This window comes from Pituophis catenifer, unplaced genomic scaffold (genome assembly GCF_029215685.1).
Source record: "Pituophis catenifer annectens isolate HBS135680 unplaced genomic scaffold, rPitCat1.0.hap2 SCAF_1, whole genome shotgun sequence".
In the NCBI taxonomy this organism is placed as follows: domain Eukaryota; kingdom Metazoa; phylum Chordata; class Lepidosauria; order Squamata; family Colubridae; genus Pituophis; species Pituophis catenifer.
In genome coordinates, this window is record NW_027256881.1 from 193,446,708 (window position 1) to 193,472,644 (window position 25,937).

Consider the following 25,937-nt stretch of genomic DNA (forward strand, 5'->3'; position numbering starts at 1 on the left):
ACATACAAAGGAAAATGAAGAGACTAGAGTGCTCGGAGACTTTAGAATTCAGTACCTACAACATAATGTCCCAGATTTATCAATTGTTGATAAGAAAGACAAAAAAAATTGGATATAGGACCTGGACAAAGCAGAATAGAAGAGGAAGAGCTCGAGAACAATCACAAAATACAAAGACCTGTAAACAAGAGTAAAACAAGTGTTGCAAAAGAAAGGCAAGATAGTGCCAATAGTAATAGGTCCCTTGGATGCAATCCTTAAGCATCTGGAGCTCTACTTGAATGCCATCCATGTTAACAAAATCACAGTCATTCAATTGGAAATAGGAGCTTTACATCCTGGGACAATGCCTTTAACCCCATCAAACAAACAACAGATTCTTGGGAAGGACTTGATAGGTGGATAAAAATGCCAAATCCAATCTAAACATCTGGCTGACTATGTGACCAACAACAATAATAATAATGTTCCCATTTTAAAATTTAAACGTAAATTATTTAAACTATTAAATTAAATAAATCACATTTAATTTTTATTTATTTTTTTAATTTAAAATTGACAAAATTCCCACTTGTCAATTATAATAGGCCAAACTGCTTGGTTATGCAAATATACTATGCCAGTATACTGTATTGTAACAACCTGGGATCTTGTGAAAGACCAATCCTTATGAAGGCCAACACTAACTGAAGAACTCACAGTGATGATTTTATATTGCACATGTATATAATAAGATTCAAAATGCCAAATCCAGTCTGAACAGCTGGCTGATCGTGCAACAAACCATAATAAGAAAGGCAAATGCATTTAGAAATTTATTTATTTTATTTATTTATAAAATTTGTATGCCGCCCTATCTCCAAGGACTCAGGGTGGCTCACAACGACAATTGACAAAGCGACTGTTAAAAAACAACAAGTATACACAGAAGAATAAAAAGTTTTTAAGAATTTAAAATATACTACCCCATCAGTCCAGGCCGGGGGACATAAATAGCCAGGTTTTCAATTCACGGCGGAAGGTGCGAAGGTCAGGGGCCAACCGGAGCCCCAAGGGAAGTTGATTCCAGAGGGTAGGGGTGCTCACAGAGAAGGCTCTACCCCTGGGGGTTGCCAGCCAACATTGTCTAGCCGACGGCACCCTAAGTAGGCCCTCTCTGTGAGAGCGCACTGGGCGATGGGAAGTTGACGCTGGTTGCAGGTGGTCCGACAAATAACCTGGGCCTAAGCCATGAAGGGCTTTATAGGTTAACACCAGCACCTTGAATCTCACCTGGAGGGCAACCATCAACCAATGCAAGCCGCGCAGGAGTGGTGTAATATGGGAGTATCAGGTCCCTCCCGCAATAACCCGTGTGGCCACATTCTGTACCAGCTGAATCCTCTGGGTGGTCTTCATGGGCATCTCCAGGTAGAGAGGATTGCAGTAGTCGATCCGGGAGGTGACTAGCGCATGAGTGACTGTGTGTAGGGCATCTCAGTCCAAGTATGGGCGCAACTGGTGCACCAGGCAAACCTGGGCAAACGCCCCCCTGGTCACCGCCGTGATATGACCCTCCAAACTCAGCCGTGAATCCAAGAGGATGCCCAAGTTGCGCGCCTTGTCTACGGGGGGCAACACCTCGCCCCCAATAGACAGCGTTGGGACTTCTTGCTTGGCCCGAGATGCCGGTATCCACAGGCACTTGGTCTTGGCCAGGTTGAATCGAAGCCTGTTACTCCCCATCCAGATCTGTACCGCTTCCAGGCACTGGGACATCATGTCGAGGGCATCACTGGGCTGGTTCGGAGTGGATATAAAAAGTTGGGTATCATCAGCGTACTGATGATACCTCACCCCAAAATCACAGATGATCTCTCCCAGGGGCTTCATGTAAATGTGAACAGAAGGGGCGAGAGGACCGACTCCTGGGGCACCCCACAAGTGGGGCCTCATGGCCGACCTCTGCCCCCCTGCCAACACTGCTTGCGTACGACCCGAGAGGTAGGAGGCGAATCACCGTAAAACGGTGCCGCAGCATGATACCATGGTCGATGGTATCAAAAGCCACCAAGAGATCTAATAGGACCAGGACAGAGGAATGATCCCCGTCCCAAACCCTCCAGAGATCATCCACCAGTGCGACCCATGCCGTCTCAGTGCTGTAACTGGGCCTGTAACCCAATTGGCATGGATCTAGGTAATCTGCTTCATCCAGGGCCACCAGAAACTGACGTGCCACCACGCTCTCAACAACCTTCGCCAAAAAACGAAGGTTGGAGACCGGACGAAAGTTGGAGACCGGATGAAAATCCAAAATGGTTGGATCCAAGGCAGGTTTCTTAAGGAGGGGCCTAACCACCACCTCCTTCAAGGATGCCGTTATCACTGCCTGGATCCAACTGCGTGTCACCTCCCGAGCTGCATAAACCAGCCAGGAGGGACACGGGTCCAGTATGCAAGTGTCGCACTCAGCTTCCTCATGATCCTGTCCACTTCCTCCGGGGTAACAGGATCGAACTCTTCCCAGACAACAAGACCTGCCGCCTCCCCACTATCCGACCCTGCCCAGTCAGAGTACAAGCCGTCCCGAATCTGAGTGATCTTGTGCCTCAGATGTTGGCTAAACTCCTCTGATTGCCCCCACAAAGGGTCCTCCCCCCCCGATACAGGAGGGAGTGGGATACCCTAAACAGGGCAGCCGGGCGATTATCTGCAGATGCAATGAGGGCGGAGAAATATGTATGCTTCGCCGCCGCCATCGCCTCCAGGTAAGACCGTGTGAACAATCTTAGCTGGGCTCAGTCAGATTCGGAACGACTAGTCCTCCAACAGTTCTCTAGGCCTCTCCTCCTGCGCTTCATCCCCCGGAGCTCTTCAGTATACCAAGGAGCAAGCCGGGGTCTGCGTGGGTCAGAGGCCTCAAAGGCACGACACGGTTGAGAGCGCCAGCGGCCGCCCTACCCCAGGCCTCTTCCAGGGTCTCAACCGGGGCGTGGGAGTGAGAGAGAGGAATCGTTCCAAGCTCCGTCTGGAACCTCTCCAGGTCCATCAGGCACCTGGGACGGAACCAGATGGTCAGTTCCGCATCCCAGCAAGGTGGGGCGGCATTCTGGAAGTCCAGCCAGAGGAGATGATGGTCGGTCCATGACAGGGGGGAAACGACAAATACCCCCCCACCGAGCATAACACGCCACTGCTCCGAGATGAAAACAAGATCGGGTGTGTGCCCTCCCTCATGAGTCGGTCCCTGAATAATCTGAGTCAGGTCCATGCTTACATCCTGTGATGATGCCTTTAACCAGGGGTGAAATTCACTTACCTTCGCTACTGGTTTGCAAATGTGAGCGCAAGCGTGAGCACTACGCATGCACGTGCCTCCTCCACGCATGTGCAGAGCCTTCTGCAGATGCGCAGAGGGTCAAAAACAGGACGTGATTACATCTGGTTGGGTGGGCAGAGCCTCCCGCCGCCGGCCCAAGCCGGATAGAACCAGCTGAATTTCACCACTGCCTTTAAAATTATTCAACAATATTTGCCTATCTTAGGTCCTTTGGAAGGACTCAATAGATGGATAAAAAGACCAAATCCGGTCCAAACATATGGCTGACTATGCAACCAACCATAATTTATTAAGTTTGTAGGGCACCCAACTCATATAAAAAGTCTGTACTGGTTGGTTTCAGCTCAGTGTTGAATTTTGCTGAGGGCTTGCACTCTGTTCATGTTCCTGTGCAATATTGATGCAGTCTATGATGTATTTTGCTATAAAAAGATGTTGCGGTGTACAGTATTTGTTCCTTTGGCATTTGAAGTAAAAAGAGGTGGTTTTTTACCCATCCAATCAAGCATACAGGCATGACTCATTCTTGTTCTTTTTCTGAGCGGCTGAGGTTTTAGAAGATAAACTTAAGCACCAGTGTGTAGGAAAGCAATTTTGTATTTTCCTTGTAAGATTTCTTCCATGCACAGCGGTACATGCACAGCGTTTTTCTTTCTTTCTTTCTTTAATGGTCTCATTCCAGTATGAAGAAGCATATTTGTTTCTTCATTCATATGTTTGTAAGCCAATATTGCAAGGCTGCCAGGAAAGATAAAACCACATATTGAAACTGAAAAATAAGAATTGTGATGTCAGTTGCTGACTATCTGCAAGAAAACTCACAATAAATGGGGGAAAAGTCAGCACTCCCCCTACCCCCTAAACAAGAATCCCTGAAACCTATATAGGAAATTACAAATTTCTTTCACACTTTGGGGAATTTTAACTTTTGGCTAATCTTTATGCAAGTTGACAAGCCAATATCTGCATAAACTGCTGCTGTATATACTTGTACAGTCCTGAGAAGGAAGAACTTCATTGTTTTCAATGTTTCCCAGGACTGGAGCACAATAGCATTTCAAGTGGGACTGTTTTGTTCTGAGCTCACACAGTATTTTTTTAAAAAAATTCATGCACGTAACCAGAATGTTGCTTTCTTTATTCCATTCAGTATTATTAAATTTTGAAATCACTTATATTAAAGCTAGACTTTTTTTTTTAGGCTTTTGTTATATTTTGTGGCTTGGGCATCAATAATACTATTATGTACGACCAAGTGAAAAAGTCCTGGGCAAAGCAGTCTGTGGCTCTTGATGTAAGTATTATTGAAAATTCAGGGTTTTTTTTTAAAAAAAAGCTTTTTATGAGACTGATTCGAAGGATGCTATATATAATTGGAAAGGGGTCAGTAGGAAGGCAACAATGCTGATACATACAAGTACAGAATTGATGTGCTGTGTAGGGATGTAGCATACAGAAAATGAAAAGGAAGAGCAGACTGGAAAAAAATAAATATTGAAAACAAACAAAAGAAAACAAAAAAGTTACATATACTGAACTTTGACTTCCTCTCTATTAAACAAGTGAGGAAAACAATCTTTTTGTTAAAAAAAAAAAAGTCTGAAGAAACAGAAGAAAAAAGACCTAGGTTTATACATGTGTCATGTAAAATGTCTAAATCAATAGCTCATTATTTATCAACAATTTTATTCCTTCAAAGTGAGACAGATTTAAGGGTTTTTAAAATGCTCTTTTAGATTGTTAGCTAATTTCTTAATTTGGTATGAGTAGTTTCCATACATCACTCAATCATTTAATTCAACTTTTAAAACAGACTATTAGGGAACATTTTAAAGACTTGTAAAAAACAGAAAAAGTTTGGTGCCTCTCAGCAGCCCCTCAGGTTTTCAGAGTACTTTTACCCGGACAATTATGTCTCTCTGCAGTGGTGGTTGATACTACTGCCAGGATCAAAAATAATTTAAATGACTCTGTTGTTTATTAATTTGCCTTGCAAATGAAGCCTAAAACCTGAAGTAGGCATAGTATGTGTAGCTGTAGCGAAAGTGTATTAATCCAGAAGCAGAACCATGGGCATTCTAGTCTTCTTTAAAATTGGGTCGACCAGGGTAAGTAGTTTCGTGGATAATATATATTGCAGAGATACTAATAAACCATTATAATGTTCACTTCGTTGATGGCTTAAGACTGGGATGTCAAACTGGATTTCTTCAAGGGCCAGATCAGCATTGTAGTTCTCCTCTGTGGGTCGGCCAGCCGGGGGTGGGGGGGAGATGAGACAGATGCCTCCTGCAGAACCCTGCTGGCTGAAACGGGGTGCGGGGAGGCTGCACATGGTCCCCCTGTTCCTGTTTTGGCTGCCAGAGGCATCACAGACCAGTTCTTTGCTATTTCCAGATCGGATGCGTGGGCCAGATTTAAGCACCCTGTGGGCCAGATCTGGCCCCTGTGTTTGACATCCCTGGCTTAAGATGATTGTAACTTTTTAGGTTCTTATCTGTGACCGTTTCTTCCCCTCCCCCCCTTTTTTTTTTCTGGATCAGGTGCTGTCTTATCATGCAACGTGTTCAAAGGCAGAACTTGACAAATTTAAGGTAACTTATTTCACTTATTTTAGCAAAAGTTTTAACAAAAATACATTTGACTGTAATAGAAATTAATTCTAATATTTTCAAGGTTGACTGCTGATTCAATTTCTTCGGTTATGCAGTTTTTCAGTTGTTTTTGAAATGCTTGTGATCAAATGATTACTCTTGTCAGGATTTTCTGTGTTTTTGGCTCTGCATTATTCCTCCCTCAAGAAACACAACCTAACTTTCTCTCTTCCCTCTTTCACTTTTACTGGGATCACATATTGTCTTTAGTCCTGGTTGGTCATGGTGTGCTCAGTTACTGAGGTTTGTTGAGTAAGTCACATTTGGCAGAGTTCATTCAATACAGTGCATAAATTGTGGTTTACAAATCATAGGGGCTGAATTAAGATTTTAAGGCAATTAGAGTGCTTATATAAGCAGAAAAGTGAGGTATACATGTATTCAGTAATAAAAAAAAAATAAACACCCTGCCACAAGCAAATTAAACCAACAAACCAAATTATAGCATTGACCTGAGGGTTGCAGTATTTTTAAATCAATATGACATCCAAAAGCTGTGGTTACATGCAATGTGTGAATTTGTTGATATAGTACCTCCATTTTAACATTTTATCTAGTGATAAATGCTATAATTTGTGGTGAGAGCAATTATACGTATTGATAATTTGGGGCAACATGATGGGAGGCTGCAGATTGGAAATTGGAAGCCGTATGTGGCCTGTGGATTATAGGTTGGTCACCCTAATTTGATATGGTATAGGAATTTTATCTAGTTGACCATTCCATTATAGTGACTAATCATCATATTTGTAATATCGATGGAAGTGCCAAATCTGTGCAGAGTACTATAATAAAAAATATCTGCAAAACAAATGTTTGCAAAGATCATGATCTCAGTGACACTCTATAACAGGGATCTCCAACCTTGGCAACTTTAAGACTTGTGGACTTCAACTCCCAGAACTCTGGGAGTTGAAGTCCACAAGTCTTAAAGTTGCCAAGGTTGGAGACCCCTACTCTATAATGAGAGAATGGAGTTGGAAAGGAAACGTACTGGCTAGGAGAAGATAGAAGGTAAATGAGATAAAAGACGAATAATGAAGCCAGAAAACAGGACATTAAAAAAAAAAAAACCAACATTTTCTTAAAACATTTTTAGAAAGTAAGTTCCATGCGCAAGGAACAAGCTAATATGCAAGACAAGAAATAACAAGTTCAGGATTGCTGCCAATCCTTGTAGGCAATACCACTCTCTGCCCCATAGATACATGTGGTTTATCGTTATGTGATATATGAATATGGATATTGTACTTCAGATAACCAACGAACCATATAGAATTCTTTCAGTCATTATTTGCTGGAGTGTTTGGTAATTCAGGCCATGTTTTAGATCATGAATTCTGGCTCTAGCATAAAGCACTGTTTTAAGTGATATCTGATACTAGACCAACATCTAGAAAAACTGTTGTATACAGATTGTATCTAGAAAAACTGTTGTATACACATATACTGCTGTGACTGTTGTATACAGACTAGTTTTGTAAAATTATTTCAAAAAAGGTACGTGCCCTTTAAGTTCTGAGACTGAGAAAAATTATGTTAGTTTTGTCTTAAATTTCAACCAAATCCATTTCCAAAGAAAATATGTGAACAGTTCTATTTCTTAAGTATTTACAGTTAAGTGAAAAAAATGCTTATCTAAATTGTGCAGCTGGGAATGATGTATATGTAACAAATTAATAATTCATGGGTGATCTGCATTATTTATAGTTTGTATTCATTTTTGTAGGGCAAATAATACTCAGGAGAATCTTATGATACAAAATATTGAATCACTTGTTTTGTACATCTTTGGTTCAATAATAATATTGAATAATATTGAACCATATAATATGTAATAATATATTTCTGGTTAGGTATTTCTGACCTTTGCTAAACTCAAATACAAAACAAAGCTATAATCAATACGATTTTTAATTAATCACAGCCTCAAAAGTCATTTTCATTTGTTGAAATAACATTCAACAAAAATATGGTGAAACATTTTGGTATTGTTGTCCTGCATGTATGTACATTTCAGCAATTTATTGTATAGCTACAGAGATTTGCATCAGTTAAAAAAAAAATCCCCCTTGATGTATATTGTAGAAATCAAGCAAAAGATCTTAACATTATTTTGTTTGTAAAACTTTGTTAGATCAATTATATTGAGATGTACAAAATTTTTATAAGAGATTATGCAATATAACTTTGCATTTTCTTTTTTTCTTTTTTATATAAGGACTTTAGCTAAGTTTTAAAAAATAGCACAGGAAAATGTCTTCCATAATGGCACTTTTGGATCTTTATCATTGTGTTTCTTCTCAAATGTGGGTTGTTATCTTGCAGAGTCATGAGTTACTTACAGGAGGGTCACAACATTTTTAAAAAAATCTGTTCAGCTTGTGCAGGTACAGTGGGAACAGAGTAGTTTGAGACAAATTTTGAAAGATGTCTAAAATCATAGATTTTGTTAATTGTTAAAACCATCAAATAGTCACAACACTGCTATGATCAATGGTTAGTTTCCTGCTGGCTGGTGACTCCCAATTTACTGTGCAATAACATACATGCATGTTTTTATAAAAATTTGCATTTTAGCATTCAGTAATTTTACATATTATTTTAAATGTCTAATCTTTTAAAATGGAAACATTTGGGCGATTAAAAAAAGGCTAAAGATAGCCAGTCTATCAGAAATGCAAATAAAAGTAGGCTTTTAAATATTTCAGCAAATATAAATATATTACCGATTAGTTGTGAAATGTAAAATTTGTTACTACCGGTTCTGTGGGCGTGGCTTGGTGGTGGTGGGTAATGTGACTGTTTTTTTACTTTTAAAAGCATTTTTTCTACAAACTCTTCAGTGGAAGAGGTTGTAGAAAAAATGCTTTTAAAAGGCTCTGAACAATCCCAGCTGAGCCACGCGATCATCAGAGGCTTTTTTTTTTTTACTTTTAAAAGCATTTTTTCGGCCGAAGAGGTTGTAGAAAAAATGCTTTTAAAAGTTAAAAAAAATAAGGGATTCCTAATGTAACACAATGGAGCGATTTGCACAGTGTGTCAAAAATATGATAATTCGAGCCTGGTTATTTTAGCCTTGAACAAGAACTTTGGATTGATTATTCTGTAATACCTTTGTTTCCTTAGTTACCCACAGTATTCTCAGGAATTTCCTTTAACATCAAAGTTCAAAAGCATCAGCACTCCTCCTATCCTGCCTCCTCAAATCCACCTTACACGTTGTAGAGTCCATTGCCTGTCCAATACTCTAAGTTAAAGGTAGACACATCCTAGCATCTGAATATCTTTTTCTAGATCTTCATTGCTAATCTTCAGCATATTTTTGATTTCTGATTTCTTCAGTGTTGATCGTCAATCCTAAAAGGCGGATTTCTTTATTACTGAGTTCTTTATTGTTGATTGTTCAGTCTTAAAGGCAGAAGCTATCCATCACTTCAGTATCTTCATTGTCAATTTTAAGCCTGATTAATCTAAATTTAATTCAGTGAATTAAAAGTGCCCCCCAGCTCCAGACAGTTTGCTGTAGAGTTGGATGGCACCTCATTTGGTCTTTCTTATATTCAATCTTAGTCCATTTTTTTCACTGGGATCCTTGATTTTCATTATTAGAGTTTGCTGATTATTTGCATATTTAGCTATCTTAATAGTATCTCAGCATTGCACCAGTTATTGATGTTTCTTCCTCCAGTTTTAAAGATACATTTTCTTTCAGTCCAGCTTTTCTTAATATATACTCAACTTATAAGTGGAATAAATAAGGAGAGAAGATATGTTCTTCTCTTACTTCTTTGCTGACCTGGAGCCAGTCTGTTGCATCTTGTTCCACCCATAATGTGATTTCCTGCCTCGTGTAAGGGTTTCTCATAAGGACAATGAGGTTATTCTGGATTTCCCATTTTAAAAAACACATTCCATAGCTTCACATGGTCAACACAATCAAAAGCCTTTCTATAGTCAATGAAGCATATTCTGACTTATTTTTGGTATTCTTTATTTCTGACAATTATGCAGCATGAATCACAATAATATTTCTTTTTCTCTGGCCTTTCCTGAAACCATCTTGAACAACTCCTTTTCCCTGTAGGACTCTAGTCTATATTGGATGAGCCTAAGTATTATTTTGCCAGCATATACATTTTAGAATACAGTACTGTCAAACAGTCTCCTTTCTTTAGTACTGTTGTGCAGGCTGACCTTTTCCAATTTGTTATTGTTCTCTGCATTTGCTAACATTGTTTGGTTAAAACCTTTATAGATTCTTCTTATGTTACTCGCCATATTACTGTCGGTATTCCAGCAGTTTCTGTAGTTTCGTACTTGGTAATAACTGGAGTGCCGATTTTACTTCTTCTAATCAAATTCTAATTTAAAAATTCTAATTTTTAAGAGCCTGGTGGCGTAGCAGACTAAAGCACTGTTATTAACAGTTATTAACATCAGCTGCCTGCAATTACTGCAAGTTCAAATCTCACCAGGCTCAAGGTTGACTCAGCCTTCCATCCTTTCTAAGGTAGGTAAAATGAGGACCTAGATTGTGGGGGCAATAAGCTGACTTTTTATAAAAATATACAAAAGTATGAAGGCTATTGCTTAACACATTGTAAGCTGCCCTGAGTCTCTGGAGAAGAGCGGCATATAAATCAAATTAAATAAAAAAATTTTTTAAAAAAATTAATCAGTGATGGGTTGCCCCTGGTTTGGACCAGTTTGCAAGAAACAGTAGTAAAACCGGCAGGAGACCCCGCCCACCGCCCCGGATGTCATCATCAACGATCTGCGCATGCGCAGAAGCAAGGTGTGCATGCAGAAGCAAGGCGTGTATGCGATCCTGTTGCGAACCGGTAGTAAAGGTAAGTAGAGCCCACCCCTGCTTCTAATGCTAGGGTACCTTGTAAAGTAGATAATATCTTCAAAGGCATATTGAACATTGATATCTCTGTAATATTTCAGTATATTCCTTCCATTTTATTTGATCTCCTTTGGTTTTTGTCTACTGGCAGCCTTTAGCCTATGAATTTAAGACTGGAATCTCTTTCTGAATTTGGAAATCTTTTGGAAGAGTTCCCTTGTTTTTTCATGAGTGTTTCCATACTTGATGTATTCAGAGATGTCATTGTAATACCGCTTGTAGTCTCTTCTAACAGCTCTCTGAAATTCTTTTTTAAGTTCCTTTCTGAGATATTTATATGTCTTGGTGTTAGGCAATATCCACTGTTCTGACATGTGATTTTTTTTTCCTTTCTTCTTCTTGGTCTTTGGCAGTCTTTTTTCACATTCATCCTTAACAATCACTTTAAGGTTCAGCTCTTCAAAATGATCCTTTATGTTCTCTTTAAATATTGTAGGTATATGTTCAGTATCATATTGTGGAAACTGATTAGCTTTGTTCTTCAGCTTGCTATAATACGTTACAGAGCCATTTGTAATGGATTTTCCTTTATTGCTACTCCATCGCTTAAGAAAACCATAGTGTTGTCATCTGAAAGTTGAGAGAAAACTTATTAAATTTAGAATGATTGGAAAGAGCCTAAATTAGATGAGATCATTACATTCGTTCATAGCAGAAGGTAAAAAAATATTCTGGCTTTCTGTCACTTTTCATTTAGACTGTCAGAATATATGACCATTATGGGTATATTATGAATTCTAATATGATTATGATTCATTAGTAAGAATATTAATAACCAGAAATTATTAAGACAAGATTAAGCATCACAAGAAGCACGGAGGATGCCCTGTTTTATTTCTGTCACATTCTCCTTGTGGGTGACAGCTACTCAAATACTAGATCTGCTTCAATGACCCTGCAGGGCTTCCTATTTTTTTCTTTGAACTATTGCCTATTATTGATAGGAGCAGAAAAATAGTGTGTTTTTCATCACATCACACACTGAGTTCTTGTAGCAGTAGATGGAGATAAGATATGACTTTCCTTTTCTCTTACATCTCTTGGTTATCTGACTGCAAATGGAGAGATATAAATTCTGCTTCCAAATTTACCCACACTTGAAGGTGGAAGCGAGAGATGGTTTGGATAAAGCTGTTTTCCTCAGGTCTTGAAAACAGGTAGAGCTTCTTCATAATGAAGCACCACTTCATCAAATGATAAACTGTGTAGTGTCAGCAGAATATGTTACTATTTGTATTAGAAAAGAGAATGATGAAAAGATAAGAATGAAGAAAGAGCTTGTGCATTTTTCTGTCATAGAGGAATTATTTTTGCTCTGGAAGGAAACAATCCATCTAAAGATCAATATGAACAAATGGAGTTGTATTTTCTACCCTGGTCTTCTATTAGATGAAAAGGCAGCAAAAGAATGAATTGGGATGAATGAATTCATACAGTGCTTGCATAGAGACAATCCTTAACTAAAATGCCATTTATACAAAGCAATGCATTTAGTCGATACATCTTGTTCCAAGAGCATACACACAGTATATATAACACTTATGCCTACATACATCTAACTGTGCCAAAATCATGCTAAATGTATTTCTCACACTCCTTCTGCCCCCTGCAATCTTTCCATTAATGCAGATGTGCTTTTTATACGCAGGAGATCCGAATCATTTAATGCCCATGGAAAAGAGCGAAATTGTTTGATGTTCACAAGATGTCATGCCATTATTCTGCCTGAAAAAAGAAGTCAAGAGCTAAAACAGTTTCCTTTATTGCAAATCCAGCAACTCAAACAATCACGTTTATGCCGTGTCCTCCAACATAGTTCAAGTTTATATTGAGGTTTATATTGAGAAAACAACTCATCCTCACCTCTTCTTTCCTAAATGGAAAGAAAACAAAACCGTTGGCTAAGCAGTAGATCTTCATCCCTAACAAATTATTATATACAGTATTCGTGCAGTCTTCTACTGTGTAAAGTACAGTCAACAAAGAAATCAGTCACTCCACTTAGTCTTAGTAACAGAAGTGTTTCTTTGATGTTGAGAAATCTTAGCACCTTTCATGTTTGTACAAGGGTACTGCATATATTTGATGCCCAGGGTCTGTTTTAAAAGTAACATCGAATTAAAAGAAACTTTTGTCACACCTAACACTCTGTAATTTATTTTATTTTTTTGCTTTGAGTGAAGCTCAGCTCCTATTGATACCAGAACCATTTGAATAGTGTTCTTGGCAGCCATAAATAATTGATTTGCTACTCTTTCTTCTTTTTCACTTCCCAGTTTTGCTATTTCCTTTAGAAGCACTAATCAGGCTTATCTCTTTAAGATCATCATTTAACTGCTGCCCCTTAGCAATATCACTTTGCCTACTGCAAATAGGGACAGGCTAACTTCCCATAATATTATGATAAGGAAGTAGAAGTAGCAAGGAGCCTTGGTGGCGCAGCAGACTAAAGTGCTGTTAAGTAGCACCAGCTTCCTGCAATTACTGCAAGTTCAAATCTCACCAGGCTCAAGGTTGACTCAGCCTTCCATCCTTTCGAGGTAGGTAAAATGAGGACCCGGATTGTGGGGGCAATAAGCTGACTTTGTATAAAAAAGAACACTGCTTAAGGGGGGCCGAAAGCCCTACTAAGCTGGTATATACAAAAATATATACCTGCTATTGAAGGCTATTGCTTAACACATTGTAAGCCACCCTGAGTCTCTGGAGAAGGGCAGCATATAAATTGAATCAATCAATCAATCAATCAATCAATCAATCAATCAATCAATCAAATCCTGCTTATGTGATCATGAAACAAATAGCCCTCCAGAGTTTATTGAACTACATTTTCTGCATCCTTCATCAATCACCATGGTTCCTGGGGATACTGGGAGCTGTAGTTCTTCAACAACTGGAGAACCATAGGTTTACCATATGTGGATCAACCTTTAGTAGCACCAACAGGAATGTTTTAACTTAAACTCTAGCTATACACAAGTGTGGGCTATGGATGTTCTGAGCTTGGAGAGGAAAGAATAAGATTTCCCTCAAGTGTGGTTTGCATAAGCATACCTTATCTTGACTGCAAAAATTTACAAAACCTCTAGGTTGTCAACAATGAGGTGTCAATAAAGGAAAATGTTTTTAGCTCAGGGTTGAAATACACTGATGATGTTGCCTAGTTTGGATAATGAAACATCTGCAAGAAAACAATCAAGCTCAGAGAGCATCAAGGAGCCCTCACAATGAGATGTTCCTATTTCTCTTTGTTACCATATTATGATTGTTCAATTCTCGGAACAATGGGCAATAAAGAAGTTGACGCGGCTTAATGATCTAACAGCTCTTTATTCTGAACCACAACAAAACAACGAATTAGAAAGAGAGTGAGTGAGTGAGCAACACTCTGTCGCTGACAGCTCTTTTATACTTGAGCTGTCAGTGGCTCAACCAATCGTAGGGCCCCAATCTCCCGCCAGAAAGCTATCAGCGGCAGAGCCAATCGGCTTCTCTTTACTTGACACGTGTTCTTCGGCCGAACACAACAATGATCATCTAAATTTGTACTGCCCAGAAACATTTTACTGAAACAACAGATACATTAATCTGGATTTTGGACCTTTTTTAAAAAAATCAGCCACTGAGCGAGTGAAAACTTTATAATTTTCATATTCTCAAAATGCAATTGAGATAGATCTGCTATTGCCTAATGTTTCACAGAGGCAAGCACTAACCAACTTATGGGTATGCCTGCCTGATGCAGGCAGATGCAGAGCTGGCCATTGACTGTAAATCAATACAGATAAAATAAAAAAGGCAGGGACTAAGCAGTTGGAGAATTTTAAAATAAAGAAATTGCTTGGTAGAGAAGAGAAATGAACCCATTATATAAGCTTTCATTTGGAGGATTTTGCTTGATTTAAAAAAATGTGTGTGAGCCTTTTCCAACTTTGTACTGTCTAGATATTTGGGAATTTCATAATTTCCCATCACTTTGCAGAGAAGTAATTATGGAAATCAAGGCAACATGTGAAGTGCAATGGATCAGAAATATTTTTTGGTCCCTCTGTTGAATCCAAAAAGAAAACCATGTACATTGTACATACTCAGAAGTTGTTTTTATACCACATTTGTATACTACTTTCTAAATTAACAATGAATTTTTCAATATATTGATTCAAACTATGTCATTTTGATAAACTAAATGGTGGGATATTAATATAAATGCTTTATTTCCCACTGCTACTTTGATTTTTTAAAGTAAATGTTAAAAATGTCTTCATTAGTAAGGCATTGATTGTTTTAAGCATACTGGTTTAAAGCACCAATAAAGTTCCATTATAGTTTTTCTAATTATAAAGCTTTAAATTATGTCTGAACATTTTAAAATTCAAATACCTGTTTGGCCACTAGGTGTCATCCTTGCTCCATGTTAAGGAGTAGAGTAGTAAGACTACTTCCAGGATTGTCAGAAGCACAATATTCAAAACAATTCAGTTTTTATGTAAATTGAGATCGGAATAATGTTTTCACATGTGCAGCGATTTAATGTAGGCAGGACCAGCAGTCATTTTGTTTTTGCTTCAATCCATTAAAAATGAGAGTTCTGAAGAAATGCTTTGTTGATTCAATGGTAAATACAGAGTAGTCATATCAAAGATGCTTTTTTGAATCAACACACCAGTGGTGGGTTCCAACTGGTGTTATCACCGGTTCTCTTCACGCACATACTTTGCTGCGCTTATCATCTGGGCTAAAAAACAAGAAATAAAGGTAGGAATAATGCGGGGGCAGGTGGGAGGGCCCAGCTCCCAGTCAAAGAGAACCAGTTCAGTGACGTCACATCATCACCACTACCAGCTCGCCCAAACCTGGAGCAACCCACCACTGCAACAGACCCTACATATTGTTGAAAACAAGAATAATGGCAGGGCCAAATGTTCGCCTAGGCTCCCATAGTATCAGAATTTGACCTTACACTCTCCCTCTTTTCCATCTCGTCCAAGGAGGGAGAGGGAGGGGGAGGAGAGAGCAGGGAAGGGGGAGAAGGAGAAGAAGATATTCATCATGGCAATCACATAGGTTGGCTTCCATGTTTACAGATTAGACCTTTATAGAGTCTTTCACCTCAGTTCCTTTTTCAAGGCCATTAGCATTAGTACCTAAGGATTCAGTGAAGATGTCTTTCAAATGCTGCTAAGCTTTTCTTGGTATACTTTTTACTTCTCCTGTATAATCTTTATTTTGTTTCATCAACTAGGATCTGAGTGAGTTTCATGTGCTTTAAAGTACCATTTCTTCAAGGGCGTGGCAGGTAGCTACACAATATTGTTGGAAGAAATGTCCATCTGGGTTCAGTTCTAAGTGGGGAGAAAGACACTGGAAACATGGCGGCTATTTGGAAAGAGGGTTTAATGCAGGGGTGAAATGCTCCTGGTTTAGACTGGATCGCCCGATCCGGTAGCGATGGTGGCGGGTGGTTTGGAGAACCGGTAACAAAAATCTCTGCACCCCACCCCCACCCCCAGGCTTTAGGGACTAAAGCCTGTCTTTAGTCCCAGGCTTGGTTGAATCTTGCTGGGTGATGTAATCTTCTCAGGTGCCATGTGGTGAGATGGGTAGAGGGCTAATCCTATTATGTCCTGAGGGTGAAGGTCTTTTGTGTTGTAGATAAGCTGACCCAGCCTTTTTGGGGCTATTAGCAAAGGTGGGGGCTGCTTTCCAAGAGCATGTTTCTCCTTTTCTCATCCAGGGAGGTATAATATTCTGCCTTTTTAATATTTCCTAGAATATTTCATTCTTTAGGAGAGGGGTGGGTGCTAACTTCCTACACTATAGAGGCTACTCTTAAAACAAAGGCAGCTTGGTGAGGACCATATTTGACTGAAGTGGGCAGGAAGACTCATTCTTCTTGACTGAAGTCATTTTCCTTTTTTTTTGTAGTCAGCTCTGTGGTCTAGGATAGCCCAGGTCTGTCACAGTTGACCAGAGTGTGCAACTTAGCAACTGCCTTATTTCACAAAGGAAGAGGATTGCCAAGTTGAGCAAATAAAGTTCCACCAAGGTTGAGGTGATAATGCAAAATTGATCAAGCTCAACTCTGTTGTTTATCTAATTCAAAAGTGCAAGTCTCAGTCCGATCTGTCGAATGCAAACACTAGAAGAAGAAAAATGACAATGAACTACCTTCCAGGATAGGTCAATATACAGGTGCTGACAGAGCAGGCAGTAACTACGGTACTCATTCTCCCACTTGTCCAGGCTTTGCAACCAGAAACACTTAACTGTAATCAATGGCAGTTAAAGCAGTAGAAAAAATACAGCATAGTTACTTATACGTTGACCATTATTAGAGCCAAGCTGTGGAGTTCTGCTTTCTTTATCAGCTCTTAGTGGCAGAATAAACTGGAACTTAGTAGCAATTAAGAAGCTTACAATTCCTTTGAGCAAAAAAGAAAGTCAGGAATGTTTCTGGGGGGAAAAAAGAGTTTTTAATCCATTCCATTCTGATAGCATTAGCAATAACATTTAGATTTTATTTTTGTTTGACCTACAAAATATTGAAAGTTGTTGATGCACATTTGCTAAGTCAGTACATAGTCTGTGAATAAGTAAGTATACCCCTGCTTTTTTTTTTTTTTTTTTTGCAAATGTTTCATTACCAAACCAAGTAACATCATCAGGGCACTGATGATATTACCTTGTTCGATAATGAAACGTCTGCAAGAAAACAGCCAAGCTCAGAGAGCACCAAGGATCCTGCAATTCAACCCTGAGCTACAAATATTCTATCAGTACAGTTTGAACTACAGTTGTCTCGAATAAAAATTATATGGTTGAATAAATGATGTTATTTGGGATTATGCTACTGGCAGGTCCTTTGCTTTCTTACTTACGGGCAGTTTTTTTAGCTGTGTGTGTGTTAATTAGTTGCTGCCATTTTCAGTTTTTGCTTTGCTTTTTAATGGCATTTAATTATATTTTTATATATGTTTATAATGTCCTGCACAGAATGAAGTTGAACAAGATAATGATCTCCATATGTAAAACTCAATGATTTTATTACTGTAATATAGTATTGTTGAGCCAGTTTTGCCTTCTGCAATCTAGCATCCTCTATATAGTTTAAATTATAGCTGAGCAGTGTATCATATAACACCAGTATTAATGCAAATTGAAGAAAGGGTTATGGTGTGCTAGAATTCATCTAATGCCCTGTAGGCAATGCTGTGACTTGTAGAATATTTGTTCCTGTTCCCCTTTCTGTCTCCTATCTCTCTCAGCAGCAAAGAGAATCTGGCTTTTCAAATCTCAGATATTTGTGGTAAGATATTAAAAGATATACTTGGACTTTGTTGGTTTGAGGGTTGGGTTGTATATGGCCTGGTTCATATGCACTATTATCTTTTAAGTATGCAAAAAGGAAAAAAAAAGGGGGGGGGAACCTTGCAGCTAAGGAATTGTGAAGGTCAGCAATATCATTTGCACATCTCAAGCTGTATGAGAGCTGTATTAATTGATGTATGCCAAATACATGTAGCTTTCTTTGTCTGACTCACTTAATCCTGAGCCAGATACCAGAGCCGTAGTGTTGGAAATCTTTGATGACTGTCAACACTGGAATCACAATGGGTTAAGAAAAGAAAGGACAGAGAAGGAAGACATTTTTCATTACAAAGACAAGCACTCTTCCTATGGAAGATAAAAAAAGAGTATGCTAAACCTAAACCCCTGCTTATTCTCCTCCATAATTGCAGCCATTATTGCTTACTGCAGAAAGAGAAGCCTATTGGCTGTTTATTTCTTGCAATGGTGTAGACCAGGGATGGCAAACTCGATTTCATAGGGGGCCACATCAGGGTTGTGTTTGACTTTGGGGGGCTGGGGTGGGCATGGCCAGGTTGGGCATGGCCAGCTCGACATCACTCATGTGAGAGGCACCTGTGGAGGCCCAAGCGCTCTGCCAGCGAAAACAAGCTCTTGAACTCCGTTTTCGGCTGTGACAGCCTCCTGCAATCCTCTTCCAATGAAAACGGAGCTCGGGAGGGCCACACAGAGCCCCCTCCAAGCTCTGTTTTCGCTGGAAGAGGCACTGTGGGCTGGTCCTTCGCTGTTTCCAGGGCAGCCCTGCAGGCCAGATCTAAGCACCCCGCGGGCCAGATCTGGTCCCTGGGCCTTGAGTTTGACACCCCGATGTAGACTATTCCTCCTTCCAGATGGTGCCAACAACAAATTCAATGAAGCCATATTGTATAAAATAGGAGTCTTTCTTTCTTCCTTCCTTCCTTCCTTCCTTCCTTCCTTCCTTCCTTCCTTCCTTTCCTTTCTCTTTCCTTTCTTTTCTTTTCTTTTTTCTCTTCCGTCCCTTCTTTCCTTCCTTTCCCTTTCTGTCTTTCTCTCTTCCCTCTGCTATGGCTATATTAATATTAAGTGAATAATGAGGAATGTAAGGTGTCTCTATAGCTGTGTATATAAAATGAATATAAAGGAAGCTTATTAAAGAGGAATTTATCTTTACCACTTTTCTAGTTTCACATGATGGCTGAGAGATAGACAGACAGACAGATTTTTGTCCCTTTGAGTCATTGTTTACTCCTTGTGACTATCTGAAAAAGTTTATGTTCTTTTCTTGGCCAGATTTCAGAAGTGGTTTTTCTTTGCCTATTTCCGAGGGCTAAGAGTGAATGTCTGGCACAACGCCATCCAGTATGTTTGAATAAATCCTGGGCTTTCCCTCCAGGTTATTTCCTTATTCTACCCGTGTCAGGCATTACAAAACTGATGTAGTTGACAAAGATGTGTTTTGCATAACCCTCCCCACATCCTGATGTTCAACATAAATGTACACGTACAATAGCCGTAAATGTACATGTACAACAATCACGTTGGTTCTTGGACAGGGGTTGTGGAAGCCATTGTAGTCAGCTTTCCTTGCGCTGATATGCTTGTTGTGAACTGGGGAAGAGGTTTCTCTGTAAGGCTCCCACGTTAAGTGTTTTGTTTATTAATAGCTGAAAAAGGCTAAGATTAATGGGGAATGGTATTTCAAGGACTCAAATCTTTATTTTGATTGTAAACCAGTGTACATCAACAAGACTTAGGACCATTTTAGTACTGTAATAAGAGCAAAACCTATAAGATATAAAAGATACCTAAAATCTAGCATTACCAACACAATACTACAATGTTAAAAGAATGGGGTCTTTATATAAAAGTTCTTAATATAAAAATAAGATTCTAAACCAAAAAGGGAAAACAAAATATAAATAGAACTTTGTACAGGTACTCCTTGACTTTCGACCACAATTGAGACCAGAATTTCTGTTGGTAAACAAGACAATTAACTGAGTCACATCCAATTTTATGATCGTTTTTGCCATAGTTGTTAAATGAATCACTGTAGTTGTTGAGTGAATCATATGTTGTTAAGGGTTTTAAAATTGGTTCCTTAGATCCAGGCTGTGAATTATTATTACTGGATGGTATCTCTGAGCAGGAAGTTCTCTGAACAGGAATAAATTCTACGATTCACTCAGGGGCCTTCAGGATATATATAATGCCTCCCATGTACTCATTTTGCTAATCTATAATATTTAAGAGCTGGAATTTCAGATTAGCAGTGGTTATAAGCAAGCATTTTAATAATATATTCAGCTATCTTTTATGATAACTCAATTATTATAATATTATAGAATATATATTATAATTGTATTATTAAAAAGCTATGATTTTCTTATTCTGCTTCTCAAAGCTAGGAGAATGACAACAGATGAGGCACACAGATAATATTTCTCTATTATTCAAATAACTTGAGATTGCCCTACATAATTCTGGCATTTTTTAAATTACTGTCATAAGTAAACAGTTACTTTATAAAAATGTTATTTCTCCACTTTCAATTTAGTGTTTGCTTTTTTTTTATTACTGGACTTCTGTTTAAATATAGAATGAAAAAACATAAATACCAACTTTGACTGGTTTTGCTCATTGATCTTTATGATCAATTTGCTATATATATATTATTATTATTTTCCAGCTGAGATAGCCTTATAGTTTTTCTCATCTGCAGCATCAGGAAAATTCATGCTTCTGATTTTATTTTATAGTTACCTTTCCACTGTTCAGCAACTTGCACAGAACAAGGACTGGGAAAAGTCTTCACTCTACTGTATGAATAGCAGAAGGGATATATGCATATACAGGAAATTGTCTGATTTACTTATATTCACAGCTTTTTTCCACCCCAAAAATGTTCAACAAGCATCACCAGTCATTGCTGAATCTAAGCATAGCTAGCAGTGCTTGGGTTATAATTTCTGGCTTTACCATGCGGACAATTTCATGCAATTTTATTCAGGGAAATATCCAGATAGGTTGATGGATGGTCTGTCAAGGAAGCTTTTGTTTTAACTGCAAATGTGGACATTGTAAAGACCTGGATACTTTCCCTGACATTTTCCTCAGAGTTTTGAAATCACTGATCTGCCTAGTAATGTAAATACCAAAGAAAAGAGAAAAATCGAAGGGCATGTTTAGTTTGCTTTTTTTTAAAACAAACATTGTAGAAAACCGAGATGCGTAACTGCAGTTCTGAAGTGTACAAGTGACCAGATTTCCAAGGGTATATAACCTGTGACTTGCTAACAAATAAATGTACATATTTATGACTGTTAATTTGTAAGTCAATTTTCCAAGAATTCCAAATAAATATTATATTTAAAAAAAAAAAAAGCCTTAGATTCTGATGTGGTCACAAGGTTTGTTTTAATTACAATGTTGTAGCTCCTACTCCCCACAGAAGCAGAGCTCTCTGCTATTCCCCAGCAAATCCTTTTCCATAGAAGGATTTTGTGAAGAATTTGTTACTATTTTCTAGCCTTATATTATAGAATTGAGTACAGCCAGAATTATAGTTGACGATCAATAAAACCCACAATTTTAAAGTTCTCTAAAGATTATTTTGACTGCTTTTTAGAAGGCCAGATCCTGAAGATGAAACTCAAATACTTTGGCCACCTAATGAGAAGGAAGGACTCACTGGAGAAGAGTCTAATGCTGGGAAAGATTGAGGGCAAAAGAAGAAGGGGATGACAGAGAATGAGGTGGCTGGATGGAGTCACTGAAGCTGTTGGCATGAGCCTAAATGGAATCCAGAGGATGGTAGAGGACAGGAAGACCTGGAGGAACGTTGTCCATGGGGTCACAATGGGTCGGACACAACTTTGCAACTAACAACAACAAAACAGATTATTCATAGAAGAGACATTTCAATCTAAGAGCATCCATGCCATTACAAATTGTTCTAGAAGGCAATGTTTCCAAAATGCATAAAAGCTTTTATCCATTGTTCATCTACTGGCTTATGTTGTTGTTGTTGTTGTTGTTGTTGTTGTTGCACTTACTGTTTTTTTCCTGTCCAGTATTTCTTTACTAATGTACTGATTTTGCAATTTGCTGTTAAAAATTGTAGCGCGGGCTCTAACTCTTCTCAAAGAGGATTGTTGTCTAGCAGGGTCCATATCAGTGGTGAAATGCAAATTTTTTTATTACCGGTTCTGTGGGTGTGGCTTGGTGGGAGTGGTGTGGCTTGGTGGGCGTGGCAGGGAAAGGATACTGCAAAATCCCCATTCCCTCTCCACTCATGGGGGAAGGATATTGCAAAATCTCCATTCCCACCTCACTCTGGGGTCAGTCAGTCAGGTGGTATTTGCCGGTTCTCCAAACTTCTCAACATTTCCGCTACCGGTTCTCCAGAACCTGTCAGAACCTGCTGGATTTCACCCCTGGTCCATATGACTGGATTCGGTTCATTGAAATGTGATGAACTACCATAGAAAGGATGGGCCTCCTTATGGAACTGAGCTTGCTTCTGATGATCCTGTGCCTTTAAGAAGAGCCTTCACCAGCATTCCAAGGAAACACACATCTCTTATTTCTACCAAGTTTTCTTTCAAGTCTCTCAGTTCATGAGAATCCCTATCACATTGGGTGTTTTATTTTTCTATAGCTCTTATTGTATTGTTGAACAGACAACTGATTATGCAGGAACCAGAGGCATATTTCACTCAAAGGGTCAACAGCAACAGAATTGATATTGGGGCCGGTTCCTGTGAAGAGATTTAAGATCTGCTCTTGTCTGCTACAGCAATCAGGGAAAGCCAAAGGATTTTGCTTGTGTTGAGAACCTACCGCTATTCCAAGTAAACAAAATCACAATGTTCTTTCAGCTGCGCGATTCTGGTAGTATAAATATGGAAATGTTTGTAAAAGTTGAAAACAAAGAATTCAATATCAGGCTTAGAATGCATTTCTCTTGCTTTTAATTTACTTCCAAAGTTAATATTTGTTTTCTCAGCATAAAATTGAATCCCCTTTTCTTGTAAATTGAACTTCCCAAACTTTACATATTTTCTATGATAGAAATAAGATAGATGTTTCACCTAAATAACTATATACTGTGAAATTTCTACCTTCATGCCCTCACTTTCTTTGGCTAACAGCTTAAATTTTCTCTGTTAGAAGTGTCAGTTGGCATAAACACATAATCATGGTTGCTTGTGCCACTTTTCAGATTATCCATGATAAAAGTTAAATATGTTAGCAACCGGAGTTTTATATGAATGCACTAGAACTTTTCATTATATAGTTTTCTAGTTAAAGCAGAAATGCAATTCATTAACCAAAATCAATGATTATCCATGGATTACGTCCTGCAGCCTAGTGAGCAAAGGTACCTTCACCTGATGCCCTTCCTAATCTACCTTCCTCAGAAATTGCCTTTACATATATATTTGCTACACCACTGCTTTCAGCTTTAATCCATGATTTTTATGTGTATGTATGTTTATATATGATACATGAAATATAAACAAAAGAAAATATTAGCTTGCAGTATACTTCTACAATGTCCATTCCGGTCTTTCTCAAAAATGGAAAGGCTTACAGTAGTTATTTATTGATGAATATTTGCATTTAGGAGACACCTCTCATTTTTTTAGCAAGTAGCTTTAACGGACAGAATATTTTGATAATAGAATAAAAAATAACATTGTGCTACGTACCCAATTCAGTGTATTCTTGACTATGATTTAATTTAAAGCCATATTTTTACTAGATGGGTATCTCAGATGGGTCTCTGAAATTTTCATTCATTTCTGAATATCTCTATTTACTACTATAGTAAATCATAAAGAGGAGTATTTGCCAGGCATAAATACATACAGTATAATATAAAACAAGAAATCTATTATCCAGGCCCCAAACTCAGCTGCTATTAAGGCAGACCAATATGATGGGTTTTCTATTATGTTTGCTTCCCATGCTTCCATTGTCCCTCTGCTCACACAAGCACATATATTGACAAATATGAATGCTGTTTCCCATGCCATGGTTTGTGTAAACCTCCTTCTCCTCCCACTGCCAATCAAAAGCATCTTCTAGAAAGCAGAACATTTCCTTGATGTATGGGCAGTGATTGGAAACCAGCAAAATCGGGAATGTCACATGAGTTTTTATTTAATGAATATATTTGCATCACACACATCCGTTCCCTTTCCCAGGCCATGAATTTGCATTTCTCCTCCCGTAGGATTTGCATTAACACTGAAATAGTATTACAACAACAACAACAAAATTGTTAAGCATTTTAAATGAGTGGAACTTGATGTAGTTGAAGTACTTGTTGGCTTCAATTCAGCATAAACAGAAAATCTATTTCAAGTGTTAGTTTTTTTTTCAGATTTGCATCAGAGAGTTATAGCTGCTACACAAGTTATATGTAGATCTAGAGAATGTTTCATCACACAAAAGAGAGTAGAAACATTGCTGAGTTGTGCCTGATACATTTTTCCTTCTCCCTGTGTAATTTCAGACAGCAAACATCCCTCTGGTGTCAGAGCTTGGTATAGATAATGTCCACTTTGATGATTTCTCCCTTGATACGGATACCATGATAGCAGCAGCCCTCCGGATGTTCATGGAGCTTGGAATAGTTCAGAAATTTAGAATTGACTATGAGGTAACCATCTGCTCTGCAGAGATAATCAGCTGCTTTTGTGTTGGCAAAGGAGGACCCATTTGTACTTGTTCTTGTTCCTGATGCAATTTTTCTTTTCCATTTCAGACACTGTGTAGGTGGCTTTTGACAGTGAGGAAAAATTACCGAATGGTTCTGTATCACAACTGGCGGCATGCTTTCAACGTGTGCCAGCTCATGTTTGCCATGTTAACGGTAAGTATGTGAGTAGCAAAAGAAATCGTGTTCCCATCCCTCTCACTTAGGATCTAAACATTGATCAATATGAATGACTAATAATTAAAATTGATATAATTATTGGGTAAGGTACAGGTGCTGAAGTGAATAATGTGTTTTCGCTACAGCAATGGCCTCCAACCTTTTGGCCTCCGGGGACCAGTTTTGTGGAAAAAGTGTTTTTCCGTAGACTGGAGGGTGCGTGGTTTCACCTGCTGCCTACATCTCGTGCATGTACGGATGGGGTTTCACTCGTTTGCGTGGCCTGGTTTCTGCCGCACCACAGACTGGAGCTGGTCCGTGACCCAGGGGTTGGTGACCCCTGGACTGCAACATATTACACATCCTCCTTCTTTGGATGGAATGTTTTTAATAACCTTTTGTTCTGCCACCACTAAATCCTCTTCAGGGTTTAGAAATCTGTAAGGTAACATAACTAGATGAAATGCAAGACCAGTTAAAGTATATAAAAACTTGGTTAACCCAGGAAAGGAAGGACAATTTTTTTTGTATTAATTAACTTTAAAAATAAGTTCACGTATTTCTACATATCATCTATATCTTCTTAATAATACCATACGTTGGCCCTAACATTATAGCTAACTGTATTTCTGACAGCTGAGATATTCCCAGGCTTAGATTCTGGGCAGTTTTTCCGATATGCTTTTCCATGGTTTCTCCCAAATCCTTTCTAAAATACAAACCTGGGAGGAATGGCCATCCTTTGGCCATTCCATCTCCCAGTCATCACACAGCAGCACCCAGTTTGCAATGTTTGTAGGTTTTCTAATGTTCATGGCACTATGCAGGAACTGA

At 38.7% G+C, this 25,937-nt stretch overlaps 1 protein-coding gene across 1 annotated transcript in view; it reads left to right on the forward strand.

Moving 5' to 3' along the window:
- The window catches only part of PDE11A (phosphodiesterase 11A), a 169,979-nt gene that overhangs the window by 102,349 nt on the left and 41,693 nt on the right, over positions 1-25,937 (forward strand). The window contains exons 9-12 of the mRNA XM_070956878.1: positions 4,524-4,616; positions 5,866-5,916; positions 24,741-24,887; positions 24,993-25,100. Of these exons, the coding sequence (XP_070812979.1) occupies positions 4,524-4,616; positions 5,866-5,916; positions 24,741-24,887; positions 24,993-25,100 (399 nt within the window). The remainder of the gene's footprint in view (positions 1-4,523; positions 4,617-5,865; positions 5,917-24,740; positions 24,888-24,992; positions 25,101-25,937) is intronic.